We start from the raw sequence: 13,301 nt of genomic DNA on the forward strand, positions 1-13,301 counted from the left end.
CACTCACGTCAGCTTACTTCCATGCTTCTATTCTTTAAGAAATTGAATCTGTAGGAGACTGCACAGGGACATGTCGCCAGCCAAGAGCCTTTCAACTGGCTCATCTGACTACAGTGTTAAAAGGTGTTGAAGGTCGCTGAAGGGAGGATTAGTATTTGGTGTTTTGCACAGAGCCAGTGCAACCATTTCTGGCATTGCTTTGAGGCACAACACACGGCAGAGCAGAAGCAGTTTAAGGGATATTGGCCAAACCCCCCTGGTGCCAGGATTCGGAGCCGATTGCTGCGTGCCTGGGTAGGCAGGAGGGGGAAAAACATCTGGAGGGCGAGCACTGGGACAAGAGGCTATAGTCCTGCAAGGCGCCGCTGCCCTGCAGCTGCTCTTGCGAAGGCCGGCTCGGCGGGATCGCAGGGGTAAGGTTAGCACCAAAGCAAGCAAACCCCGCAGTCCCTCCCGGCCGCCTCCCCGTGCCGCGGTGTCCCGGCGCCACCTCCCGGGGGCTGCGCCCTGCACAGAGCCGGGCCGCCTTCGGGTAAAGCACCTGGAGCCTTCCTCTCACAGCATCAATCTGCTTTCAACCACGTTCAAATAAATACCTGCATTATCGACGGAAAGCCGTCCTGTTACTGAAACATCATCCCAAAAATATTGTACTTTCTTTTCCATTTTAAGCCAAGAAAGTCACTGCCTCTTCATCAGCTCTCTGATCAAATGGTGCCACTGTTCCTCCTTGATTTAAAGGTGTGACCTCTATGAAGTAGCGTCCTCATATTTTCCTTCCAGAAGCCTTGAATTTGTCTGCAACTGGAAGGCCATAAGGACGATGAAACAAAAAAAAAAAAAAAAAAAGCATTCACCAAAAACGAGCTGAGGTTGAGGCAAGCAAGTTTTCAAAAATCTTTGAAGAATTTAAGGATATACAAGTATCAATGTGTACTCATTTCTTTCCACCCAAAGGTAGATAGGCTGCCTGAAAAAAAGCAATTTAAACCATTCTACACAGGCATAGCTCTTATTGCACAATGAGTAAGTTGTGAACACTTTCAGAGTGCTCCTAGTAAATAGAAAAGTTTCACACGCAAGGTTTTTGAACTTCTCAGTTTTAATGGAGTCAGATCAATTCTATACAACTATATACAGATTTTGAAGCATGACTAAATATCTGTTGCTTTCTAAAACCAGCTGGAATAATACAATGGGAACAGGTCCAAGCTAAGAAATATAAACACACTTTTGCAAGGTTATTTTGCTATTCTTGATCGCAGCCGTCGCTTGATGATTAGATGATCACTTTCTTTCTCTTTTGGTTCTACAAGGATCTGAAAAAGATGGATTAAAATACGGTTATTCAGCATTTCTTCAGAGACAAATGACATTCACCTTCTAGACCTGTGTGCCCAACAGAATAGATTTTTCCCACAATCTGTTTGCAGAGTTTTACCTGAGTCACTCTGGTGAAATTTTCCCATTCAGAGAGGGTGGTCAGTTGGTGGACCAGGCTGGCCAGGGAAGTGGTGGAAACACCACCCCTGGAAGCGTTCAAAAAATGTGTGAATGTGGCCCCTGGGGATATGGTTTTGTGGAGTTAACTCAGTGGTGCTGGGTTAACAGCTGGGCTCAATGGTCTTGGAGATTTTTCCAACCTTAATGATTCTATGATTCTATTTATTTTTTTTTGCCATTCTCCAGGCTAGAGAAACAACCTTAGCGCATCATAATAAGCAACAGATCCCATTAACATACAAAAATCCATTTTTGCTGTAACAAATACCAAAGTCCAAGGAAAAAATATTATCTGAATGCAGCTCTCACAGTCTCTAATGTTCATTTTCTGATACAAGAAGTATTCAGAAAGCAATTTAAGCTTAAATTTCTCTAGCTTTCTCTGACTTCCCCAGTATTCAGTCTTTCACCTTTTCTTTCACTTCCAAGCTTCTTAGCTCATTTTGGTCAGCACTTCTGCCATTTTCTTCTTCCTCCTATGGACAGCATTTTGGGGTCCGCTGCATCCATTCATACAATTTACAGGAAATTCAATAGGCTACTTTAGTCTGGGCAAATGCTTACCACAGCATATGGAAGAAAGGACGGAACAGAATGAAGAGATGTACTTCCAACAGAGCAGAAGAATGCTCAGCACTACAGTTATTGTCTAAACCATAAAACTGGATTTCTGAAATAATACATGAAACCCTGGTCTGCAAGACTCAGACTGGTTTAGACAAAGCCACAAAATTAAAACACATGCAGAAGCCTAATAGACTGTGCTTTGAAAAGCATCGATGTATTCACATGCGATTATGCCCAAATATCACCTGGGCATAAATGGGATTGAAAAATACCTTTGGTGCTCACCTGTAAAGTTAATTGTATGTGCAGACCTTTATTGCGTTTCAATCATGTCATTCCAAATCTGTGGATTCCTTCCTGACCTTTATTTCTATTTTCCCTTTATGCTACACTTAAATGAACTGCAACTACTGGAAAAACAAATTAAGACCTGACAGCTGTAGCAGAGATAAAGTACTCCTGGCACACACCACAACTAAGATATCTGTGAATCCAGATGTGAAGGTATGTCTATGATTGCTGTATCACCTATACAGTCAGTCAGCAAAGAAAGGTGAGAAAACAGGAAAAAAAAGTAAAACAGCAGAAAGAAAAGACCAAAAGGAATGGTTAGGTAGAATAAATATAAGAAGTTGGTATTTTCAAACCTCTTCTACAACTCAATTAGACCTACAGATTTGTCTTTTTCCTGTAATAGTTAATTTTAATTTAAGATTACAGAAGAACATTACAATGGGCAAAAAAGGAATCTTAATCACTTACTGAAGAACCAGGGATATCCAGAGGGCAAGAAATGTCAGTTGAATACAGCTTTCTCTTCGCTCGTTTTGGCCTGAGCTCATTTTCTTTGACACTTTCTGGTTCTGCAGACTTGGGAGAGCTTATTGTCTCAATAAGCTTTTTTGCTAGAAGACAAATTTTATTATAAATACATGTCATGGTTTTGCAAGCCTCAAAATTAATGAATAAAGTAGGTTTTATTAAAACAGTTCAAAAATTAAGCCCGCGTAAACCGAAGTTCAAACAGAAAAATTCAGAAGTGGTATTTGACAAGCAGTTTTCTGTAGCTGGAAGCAGTTCTCTGTAGCTTCAGGTGCAAAAGCTTAAAGGACACATTTAAATAGCACATTAAAAATCAATTAGGATTCAGATCTCATTGAGATCTCACTTAAAGACTATTAAGTTGAACAACAGGCTTAACTTTTGTGCTGACAGAAGCACAGTGTACAGTCAATTTTTTCTATATGTTTTTATAGTTTTATGAAACTAGCATTAGCTCTACAAAGAGAAGAGAATGCACACTAGAAAAAAAAAATAAGAAAAGTAAGAAATAAGTAATACTGTTATACAAAGAGTGAGACCATACAGGACATGGTAATAAAGGTTACAAGACAGAACTCATTTGCTCAAATTAAGGATGAAATTTTAAGTAGTCTGACTTTGGCTTCCATTGATAATAATAAATACTGTGCTCCTGGAACCAATATGACAAACATAGAAATTTTAACAAATTTCACACAGTTATTATCTTGACTGTATTATGTCAGATAACTTAAAATGTACTCCATAGCAGGACAAGCCTTCAAGTTGGTACAGTTTATTTTAACTTTCTACATTACAAAATTACCAAATTTGTTTTAAACAAATATTAGTGTCTTTTAGAATCAAATATTAGTGATTCCTTGTGCCCTCTGCTAATTTTTTTTTTAAGAGCGTAGTAACCCAGAGAACATTCTTACTCTGGGAAAGAATAAAAACATATCCTTCAATGGAAAGTCCAAGCAATTAATCTTCCCAAGGCTATACCTAAACTTAACAAAATCCATTAATTGCTCTGTATTCACTTCAATGAAGTCTTCCAAATATTTTCATGAGTCACTGACTTTCAGATTTCAAAGAGTTAATGTACATAAAAAAATTAACAAAGCTTCCACAGCAACAAGTGATTGCTTATAGAACAAGATAAGATTTGGAGTTTGGATTCAATCCTTGATTTTTTTAGAGCAGCACGGCAAGTTTCTAAAATTGCCTTTACATGTAAATAAGTACAGAGTAACTCCAACATTTTGAGCTTAAAAGTTATCATTGCTTTTATAATAAATATGCACACATTTCACAGTATCTTTCATTTCACCTGGTTTATATTTCACAGTAAACTTAAGTTTTACAATAATGTGTTCCACAACCAAGATAATATTTTCTTCTCTGCCATTCTACAATGGCCAGAGAACAGGGAATAAGCCTTATTTATACTGTACAAACCTTTAGAGTGAATAATAGTAGGAGAACTTTGGAAAAAATCACCAATTTTCTGTAGTGTCCCATCTTTCTTCTTAGCTGACTTTTTATTTAGAGTAGAATCTTGCCTTCTTAAGGGGTATTCTTTTCTAAGAGATTGTGCAGTAGCCATCTGTACAGAAATACAGAATCATTGTTTAAGCTGAAAATTTACTTAATCCTCAAGTTTCATTTCATTTTACTTCCATGTTATTTTCAAGATGACACATGGAGCTGAGCTACTGACACCTTTGTTCAATTTAGCAATGATATCACTACAGCAAGTAATGTTGACAACCTCATTTTATGCCTAGAAGAAAGAAAATCACTGAAGTTTCATAAAATACATTTGAGAGCATGAGTCATACAGGAAACAGAGGTCAGGGGTTTTTTTAAAAGGCAGATTCAAAATTGTACTTTACTAGACAAACTGATTATAATTATATTAATTATAAATAAAATAATATGATGGGGAAAATAAATCTCTTGCTCACTCTCTGAACCTGCCCAAATGACTACTATGGCCTAAAATAATCTTTTCACAATTGCTATATTTATAGATAAAGTTTAGTTTTACTTCAAAGGCATTGCCTATAACATCACACTTTATGAACACGCTCAAACAAGTCTTTTTAACTACTCAATATGCAACATCCTTCCTCTCTGAATCACTGCACACTGCAGCTGGGACACTACACATTCCTGGCAAATACAAACCATTTAGCTTACAGAGTTTTCTAGAAAGACTCCATAAATGTTGAAGAATCTCACTGAAAAACATTGATAAGATACTTCTGGCATAAGAATATTTGCTCTTTTCACAAGTCTACCTTTGCAGAAAAGGTTAAACTGACTTAAAAAATGGAACAAAATCAAACCATTTTTTTGTTGCTTGTAGAAGGTGAATCAGCCGTAGCAGATTTTGCATTTCTCTTGTTCTCACTCTTCACAAAATCCTAAAGAAAATTCGAAGAAATTATAATTTATATCAATGACCACCTAAACCAAAAGACATGATTTCATAGACCTGATCTGTAATCCCATAGATCAGAGCTGGAGACAGCAAGAAATGGCACTGTATGAGAGAGAGAAATGTAAAAGGTAAAGAGAAAGTGCAAATGAGGCACAAGGAGACAGAGTCTGGATCAGCTGAAGTCTATGACCTTATTCATTTCAGGCCAGAGATCCACCATTTGGGAGAGATGGGGTTTAAATAATACCCTACATATACCCCCGGGATCTCAGCAGAAAATAAGAAGTTAAGAGTTTTAATAAGTGACCAGAGTAATAAACTGAAAAGCTGCACAACAGATTTTATCAGTTGGTCAAGTTCACACCTCAGTCATCTCTACACTCTTCCTTTTCCTTCTTGACTTGAGCATTTTAACTGTAACTGGTGAGGTGCTGCCTTGGTGCTTCACCTCCATCTTATGGGGTTGCAGAGGTGTGAACTGGATTTCCATCTCTGGTTTTGGGAACCGACTCGTTTTTCCATCCTCTGTGGACACTTCAGTAGAGTCAAGGACAATTTCAGAATGGTCCTGCAAGTATATGGAAATTTTAAGAAAACAAGGTAAGTAGGTGCTCTATTTTCCAGCTGTTAGCTTTCAGAACATTTACAACAGAAGTGAAGAAATCAAGTACAGCAGAGTTTAAGCTTTATTATCTGAATTATCTTTATTATCCTTTCTGTTAAATTTTGAACTTTTTTGTATCTATGATGACAGAATTTTCCTTACTGAACTCAGCCTGATACTTTGTTTCCAAGTAATTTTTCCTGAAGGGCAGAGAGGCTCTTAGCCACTGTCTCCATCTTAACTCTGCTGCTCCTTAGGAACTAGGCAGTAATAGCAGCTTTTGTGAGAAAAGTAGAATACTTCTGCAGCTTATCTTTATCTCTTCCCCTTCTAGAGAATTCCTGTTGTTCATCCTTATGTTGGTTCACCCTGAAGGGTGAACCTCCTTCCTCTTAAAAAGGAAAATGATAAAAACTCAAGGAAAGCTAAAAGGTAGCTCTCCAACAGGCTCTGCTGGGATTCTGAGAGGGAACCCCAGCAGAACTGCATTCTCAGGAATGAAGCAGACTAATAAAGTTGCCCAGGAATAGTCAGTGTCATTAGCTAACAAACCTACACACGGGTCTCCTACAGTGGAAAGGAGCAAACCCCAGTCTGCCCTGTTATGGGTCACACATTTAAAGGGGTTTATATCTTTTCACCCAGAAGACTTATGTAATAATCAGCCACTTCATATGCATCACAAAGGGGTAAGTTTTCAAGAGCACATGGCTGAAGTCAGATATAATTATTTATATGATTATACTATACAGCTTTTATTTCTACTTTTATGCACACTTCAAATACTGTTTTGGTTTTGCTTTAAGTAGGAAGAAAGATACTGTTTTGTTCTTATGAACGCCCATATGGGCTGGTTAATCACAATCATCTCACTATACAGTAGGTGACATCATGAAAGTGGTTTGAGTCGAAATCCCCTTAACACTGACAAAATAAAACTGAGATGACACTACAAACATGTCTCCAAGATCTATAGAACCTGGACTAGTTAACTAGTTTTTGACTCAGATGTAAAGGTTCTATAATGCATAGAGAGGTAACATTCATTTAATTAAAGTACTTATTTTCTGAGAGTGTGAAAGAATGAATAAGAACTCAGAACTGAAGATACAGGTAAAGTACAAATACGTTTTGGGAGATTTCCGGAACTATATACAGAAATACATATTGAAAAAAACAACAGAATTATTAATATATCCTTAATACATAAACAAACATACATCTTTGTTCACAGACTGATCAATTTTATCTTGTCCTTCTTCGGGTAAAGGCACCTCTGCTAAAGACTGAGGATTTTCATGGTTAATCTGCTGTTTCGTTTCCTTTATCAAGTCATCCTTCTCTGGCAGCTGGTTTTTTAGATCTTCTATGTCACTTTCCTTACCCTAATAAACATAGCAAAAATTGTCACAAGTTTCAGGACAGTCAAAAGAAAGTAATATATATTACAAGCATCATTATGATTACTTGGTCATATCAGTTTTATAACTGCAGGCTAAATCAGTCAGGTGTCCCATACAAAGCCAATAATTTAATGCCTCTATGCACAGTGAAGAAAAGTCTTGTAAGAGTCTGAGAAAACTAATGCAAAATTTTTTATGTGACTATACCTATTTAGAATTCTAAGTTCACCTCCCATTTAAAGTTCTTGTTGCTGTGAAAAAGACAACAAATGGGAGAGTTGTTTCAGATATCCAGTCCAAATTCACAAGAGTGTTTACTTGAACTACTAAATATTTTCAAACTCCAATTACTGCTACAAATTCAGTTGCAAACAAATGTAAAGCTCTTCTTTTTAAATGAGCTGCAAATGGTTTCAGTATGATAGTGTTTAAGAACAAAATATAGAGCCAGAATGCAAAGAGCAACTGTAGTATTTTGCAGAATTAATGGGTAACAAAAAGCCCTCAAAAAAAAATAACACAGAAGAGAAAATTGACCTTTTCTGAAGCTGTTAATGCAGCCTGTTTCAGTCTTTCTATTTCTTCATCTTTTTGTAAGGTGCTAGAAGCCAAAGTCTTGAGCTGTACTTCCAAAGCTGCTACTAATTCATCTCTTTCTTCACGCCACTTTTGAAGACTGCTGTCTTTCTCTACCAGCTGTGCAGCAAGTCTTTCCTAAACATTAAAAAAGGCAGGTTAGAACAGAACACCACTTCTACACGGTATCTGAACTGTTTTGCTAGCTTTGTTTTTGTTAGTACTATTTTATAGCTTTAGTAAACTTAATAGCCTATGCAGATCTTATAAAGCTCACGTAGAACTAGTTTCAGTACAAATATGCAAAAGTAAGCCATGTTTCAAATAGAAAATCTGTATTTATACTCTTTGTGAAGAGAATTTTCTTTTTGAGAACTTCAGCTCCTGTTTACTTGCTTGAAGATTTTATTAATCACAATTCTCAGGCAAGAAAAGTCACAGATAAAAGTAGTTGTAACCTCCTAACATCCTCCTGTACTGATTGCAGGTCCACAAAGGCATTGCTAACTACTTCCAGATGCAAATGCAGATTTAGATTGCAGAGGTTCATATAATAATTTCATCTGATTAAAAAAATCACAACCTTGATGCAGTCCATTGAACAAGTAAGGTGCCTTAGTTAATAACTATCAGTCTCCCCAATGTTAGCACATATTGCCACAGCATTCTAACCAAGTATTTTCCAAAGTACGCTTTCTTAGCTTTTAAGGAGCAATTCATTTAAGTGTAGATTATTTATTGGTGTTTCACACACAATATGAAATTTGAAGACTTCACAGTGAAGTGGTAGTGATGGAACAGGAAGGAACAGGCATGTTAACTTCCATTATGTGCTAAGATTTTTTTGTTTTATGATCTTCCTATTTCTTCTTTTTCATATTGAGAACATCTCATCTAGGCTTTGTCATGTGAGAAAGTAAAGGAATAGTAAAGGCCAGCAACCCTCAAGTGCTCCCACTGTTCAACACTTGACATGATTTACTCTGTACTAGAGACACTACAGGACACTGCTGAGACAAAGCCACTTACAATTTCTGCTTGTTGTTTTACATGATGTTCTCTGTCCTCCACAAACTTTCTCATTTCTCTGTTGCGATGGTTCTCAGCTTCTTTTACTTGATTTATGAGTCCCATTTTTTCCTCAAGCCACTTTTTTCTATCATTTTGATACTTGACCTCATTTTCCTAATTTGATAAAACCAGAAATAAAACAGTAAGTAGAAAGGAAAAAAAAAAAAAACCCCTTAAAATTCAGAATACCATTGAATGAATTAATTTCAAAAACATAACAAACAGCAGTACAGTTTTACTCTAGCATACTCCCAGGTACAAGTATTATACTCATTTCTTCTTCTGTACTGCAAAAAATTTTCAATTTTCAGCATTTCTTCTTCAGACTTTCATGGGATACAGTCTTTTTTCCTCAAAGCATTCTGGGTCAATCACAGAGACATACTCCAAAAGTAATGGTAAACAGACACTTCTACTTCACAAATCCCCAAGATTTTATGCTGCCTTAAAGGACACGTTAGAAAATTAATCTCCACTTCAAGACTGAAAGGGAAACAACGTGGTACAGTTTGAATGGTAGGCAGAGACAGCATGTATCTAAGAATGTCACTTCAATCCACAGCAACTTTCTCTCCTGTTCTATCACAATCAAATCTCTTGTCAGACATTCTATCGCATAAGACAGGAAGTACCTGTAAAGTTGTTTAGAAAATAAGTCTACTTTCTAATCCAAGGACAGTTAGAGTAAAGTCCCCAGCCTTACAGGAAGGGCTTACAGGCCATGCAGCAAGCACAAGAACTTGAGGCAGAGTTTGATGTAGGAACTGACAGGAGAGATCCCTGGAACTGGTACCAGGAGTTGGATTAAGACTAAGTCCGGTAAAGTAAGAGGAAAGCAGCTACAGAAGCCCTGTGCACAGCAGTAGCATAACGTAGGGTAGGGTGCACTCCATTAGGGGGCATCAGTGATGCCCTATGAAAAAGATGCTTCAAAGGAGGTTTCCTTTATCAGGGTAATAACTTGCCATATCATGTCCTCGGCTCCTGAAGACAGTGACACAAAAAACCTTTAGACTCCTAAATGGGCTTTATGGCCTTAGATTTAAGTATTAATTATATCATTATGTTTTACCTTCAGTTCTTCTTGCAGCTTTATTAAGTCCTCATTTTCATTTATGGTTTTCTCCTCATTTTTACTGCACTGGTTGTTCAGCTCTCTATATTTCTGCTTCCATGCCTCTAGTTCTAGGCAGAACACAAAATGAGTTTACATAATGTATATTTTTAAACATGTATTTGAACATGTTCCCATCTTTCTACTAAAGTTGCTTGAATTTACCAGCTATGATCACAGACAACAGAAGCCTTTTAGGAAATTGCTATTTGTTATGTGAAACTAATGCCTAAATAGCAATTGATGAGTAAAATCAGAAATGTAAACCAGCTACCACAATATACACTCAAAATAATTTTCCTTCCCTGCTCCCTTTCCACGGAGATATTACCCAAAACTAATCTGTTGGTCTCTTCTAATTTGACTTCAAGCACTTGATCTTGTTCAGCCTGAGTCTGTTCTTGTTCTTCTAATGTCATCCGCATATCTTCAATTATTTTTTCCTTTGCACACAGATCTGAAAATTTGAAAATTAATTTACAGACGAGCCTCCTTCTAGTTCCCACCATTCTCTCCCAAAGTGCCTTCGTTACAAGTCATTTCTCCATTCCCTGAGATCAAAAACTCTGTTACAAGGAAATCGAGCATCTATACTGAACTATCCACATCCCAAATTCTTAAGTGATTCTATTCTCACCAATTCAACTTAGATGTGTGTTTTGGTACCAAATATCAGACTATGGCTTGTATGGCTACGAGAAACTAACTGCTGTTCAATCACTAAATGTTTCTTGAATCTGCAGAAACTCTGAGCTAGCACACACAGTAGTGTGCTAGTTCATCTTTTCACTAAAATAGACAACTAAAAGAAAACCAAGTAAATCCCAATATTGACTAAATGAACACTAATACTTCATTTACATTTTGTAATCTGAGACTGTTTCTTTCCTTAAAAATTTTTCTACTAACAATTCAATAAGAACTACTTTCTGACATTGATATTTTAATGTCCAGGCTGGAGTGTCTCAGCACTCTAAAACAGAAATATATGAGACTCTCCAAATTTGTTATTGACATGATCACTCATTACATTGTCATTGCACATACACACAAAAAAACTGGAACAACAATAGTTTTTTCTGACCATTTTGTGCTTTCTCGTACTGTTTGGAGATTTCTTCCAGCTTTTCTTTATTCAACTGCTCCTAAATATCACATTGAAAGCAAATTAAAGAAGTTAGAACATGCTGAAAGAAACATACAAATGCTAGAAATTAATAGCTTTTCATTTTAAATTTAATAAATAATAAGTACAGCATTTAAGACAAATAGTACCAATGAATAAGTTTTTCATATAGTATAAAATAGCACTCCAGCTCTTTAAAAAATAAAAATACATTACTACTAACATATCTAAGTGTCACTAGTCAGAAACTCTGCAGGTATTAAGTATTTATTTACTAGACCTATTGTCAAATTGTTTGAAATTAAGTCTGCATGAGAATTTCTTTAAACATGTTTCATCAAAACTAATTTCAGCTGGCTACTCTTATGTTTACCCCAGCTTCTCCAGTTGTAAGCTTTCTCCAGTTACTTGGAAAACTTGCCTCATTAGTAGATTAGTTAAAAATAATTTAGAGCAATTAAAATTTTATAAAACAAAATACCTTTTTAAGTTGCAGGATTGTGCGCTGTTTCAACTCTAATTCTTCACTACACTGCTTTTTGATTTTCTCAAGTTCATCAACTTGTTTCCTCAGGGACTTCTCCTGAGTTTGCATTGTACACACCTGCAACAAGACAGCAAGCAAAACTTATATTTAGTTATAAGTCTTTTAGAATCTCTGTAAGTTATCTAGATAACCAACTGCTTAAATTAGAGTTAATTTTTTGCAAGCATCTTTGTTACATTTCAGGGACTGGTAGTGCATAAGCAAAGATACTCTAAATGTATCACTCAAAACAGCCTTGTTGTGAATCTCTTTTAACATCCATAGATTAAGATTTGTGAAAACAGGTTTTAATAACAGAAGCCCAAACTTTCAGAAGAAACATTTTGCCTATGGTTACCAACCTCTTTTTGCACTTGCTGAATTTGTTTCTTGGCATCAGAAAATTTCTCTTTCAAATCTGTGTATTCTTCCTCTTTCCTCTGTAAATCTTTTTTCAAATTTTGTACAAGGGCAGAGCTTTCAGAAAGATCTTTACGTAGCCTTGGGTTAGAAATTTGGAGACATAAATAACATTAGTCTTACATATTAGCTCAGGCTCTTTGCTGGTTTTATTTGCAAACAGATTCTCAGCTCTATCAGATCAATTGCAAGCTTTATAATGTTGCACTTGGATTTCAATGTCTTACTATATGAGCATGAAGTAACAAACTGCTCAGATTCACATCTGAAAACCCAATTTTAAAAAAATATTATCTTTTTAAGCATAGTAGAACAATTTTTATCATTAGGTGACCTTACAAATTAGAAAACCCAAGGTTAAAATCAAGTAAGTTTGAAGTTGATAACTACATCCCAGTTCTTGTAAGTATCAAGATGAATAAAATAAAAGTGGAAAAAAACAGTAACATTGCAATAAATCCTGCCATCACAAGTTCTGCAAAGTAAAGGATAAGTTTGATGGGTTTGTTTTTAAGTGATCACATTTGTTTCAAAGAATTTCCAGTAAGACATCTTGGACTTTTAAACTAACTAAAGGAAGGTTTTTCAGGTCCTATAAATGACAGTACATCACAAGGCCTCACCAAAAAAAATCCTTTCAAAGCTTCACCAGCATAGGGTTGGGGATCATCAGACCTTCATGCTAAACTGTACTTTGGAATATGTGCAGTACCCACAGATATGGCACTAAAGAAACCATAGTCAGGAGAAGGGCCACATAGAATCTTAAAGCTATTTTTACGTAATTGCAATTTCCTTACTATATAGCAAATATAATCTCTCAGATGCACGTAATCTCCTATTCCTTATAGATTTAAAAAGGTGAGGGTGCTGAGCAAAGTTCTACCCTCTATGCCCATTATTCTTCATGTCTTATAGACTGCTCACCTAGAATAGCTGTTACCAAAACCATCTGTTTACATCCTGGGCTTTTCCCCCCTACCCTTCTTCCTTTCCTTTTACTATTCAGTCCTTTCCAAAGAAAACATGTCCTACTTTTATACCAGTTACAGGATATAATACTGCACTAGGCAGTATTATAGGCATTTCCTTCAGAAAAGGTCTGCAACAAAACTGTTAGAAATTCCCAAATAATTAATTT

The 13,301-nt window shown here is 36.3% G+C and overlaps 1 protein-coding gene across 1 annotated transcript in view; it reads right to left on the bottom strand.

Annotated features, from left to right (window-relative positions):
* Nucleotides 1-493: 493 nt before the first annotated feature.
* Nucleotides 494-13,301, bottom strand: part of KIF20B (kinesin family member 20B) — a 33,532-nt gene continuing 20,724 nt past the window's right edge. The window contains exons 20-32 of the mRNA XM_062496083.1: nt 12,103-12,241; nt 11,696-11,818; nt 11,173-11,233; nt 10,420-10,545; nt 10,047-10,159; nt 8,933-9,088; nt 7,865-8,041; nt 7,145-7,309; nt 5,685-5,888; nt 5,226-5,303; nt 4,333-4,480; nt 2,833-2,975; nt 494-1,319 (exon numbers count right to left, since the gene is read on the bottom strand). Coding sequence (XP_062352067.1) covers nt 1,242-1,319; nt 2,833-2,975; nt 4,333-4,480; nt 5,226-5,303; nt 5,685-5,888; nt 7,145-7,309; nt 7,865-8,041; nt 8,933-9,088; nt 10,047-10,159; nt 10,420-10,545; nt 11,173-11,233; nt 11,696-11,818; nt 12,103-12,241 — 1,711 coding nt within the window. The 3' untranslated portion in view covers nt 494-1,241. The remainder of the gene's footprint in view (nt 1,320-2,832; nt 2,976-4,332; nt 4,481-5,225; nt 5,304-5,684; nt 5,889-7,144; nt 7,310-7,864; nt 8,042-8,932; nt 9,089-10,046; nt 10,160-10,419; nt 10,546-11,172; nt 11,234-11,695; nt 11,819-12,102; nt 12,242-13,301) is intronic.

This window comes from Cinclus cinclus, chromosome 7, assembly GCF_963662255.1.
Source record: "Cinclus cinclus chromosome 7, bCinCin1.1, whole genome shotgun sequence".
NCBI classification, from domain to species: domain Eukaryota; kingdom Metazoa; phylum Chordata; class Aves; order Passeriformes; family Cinclidae; genus Cinclus; species Cinclus cinclus.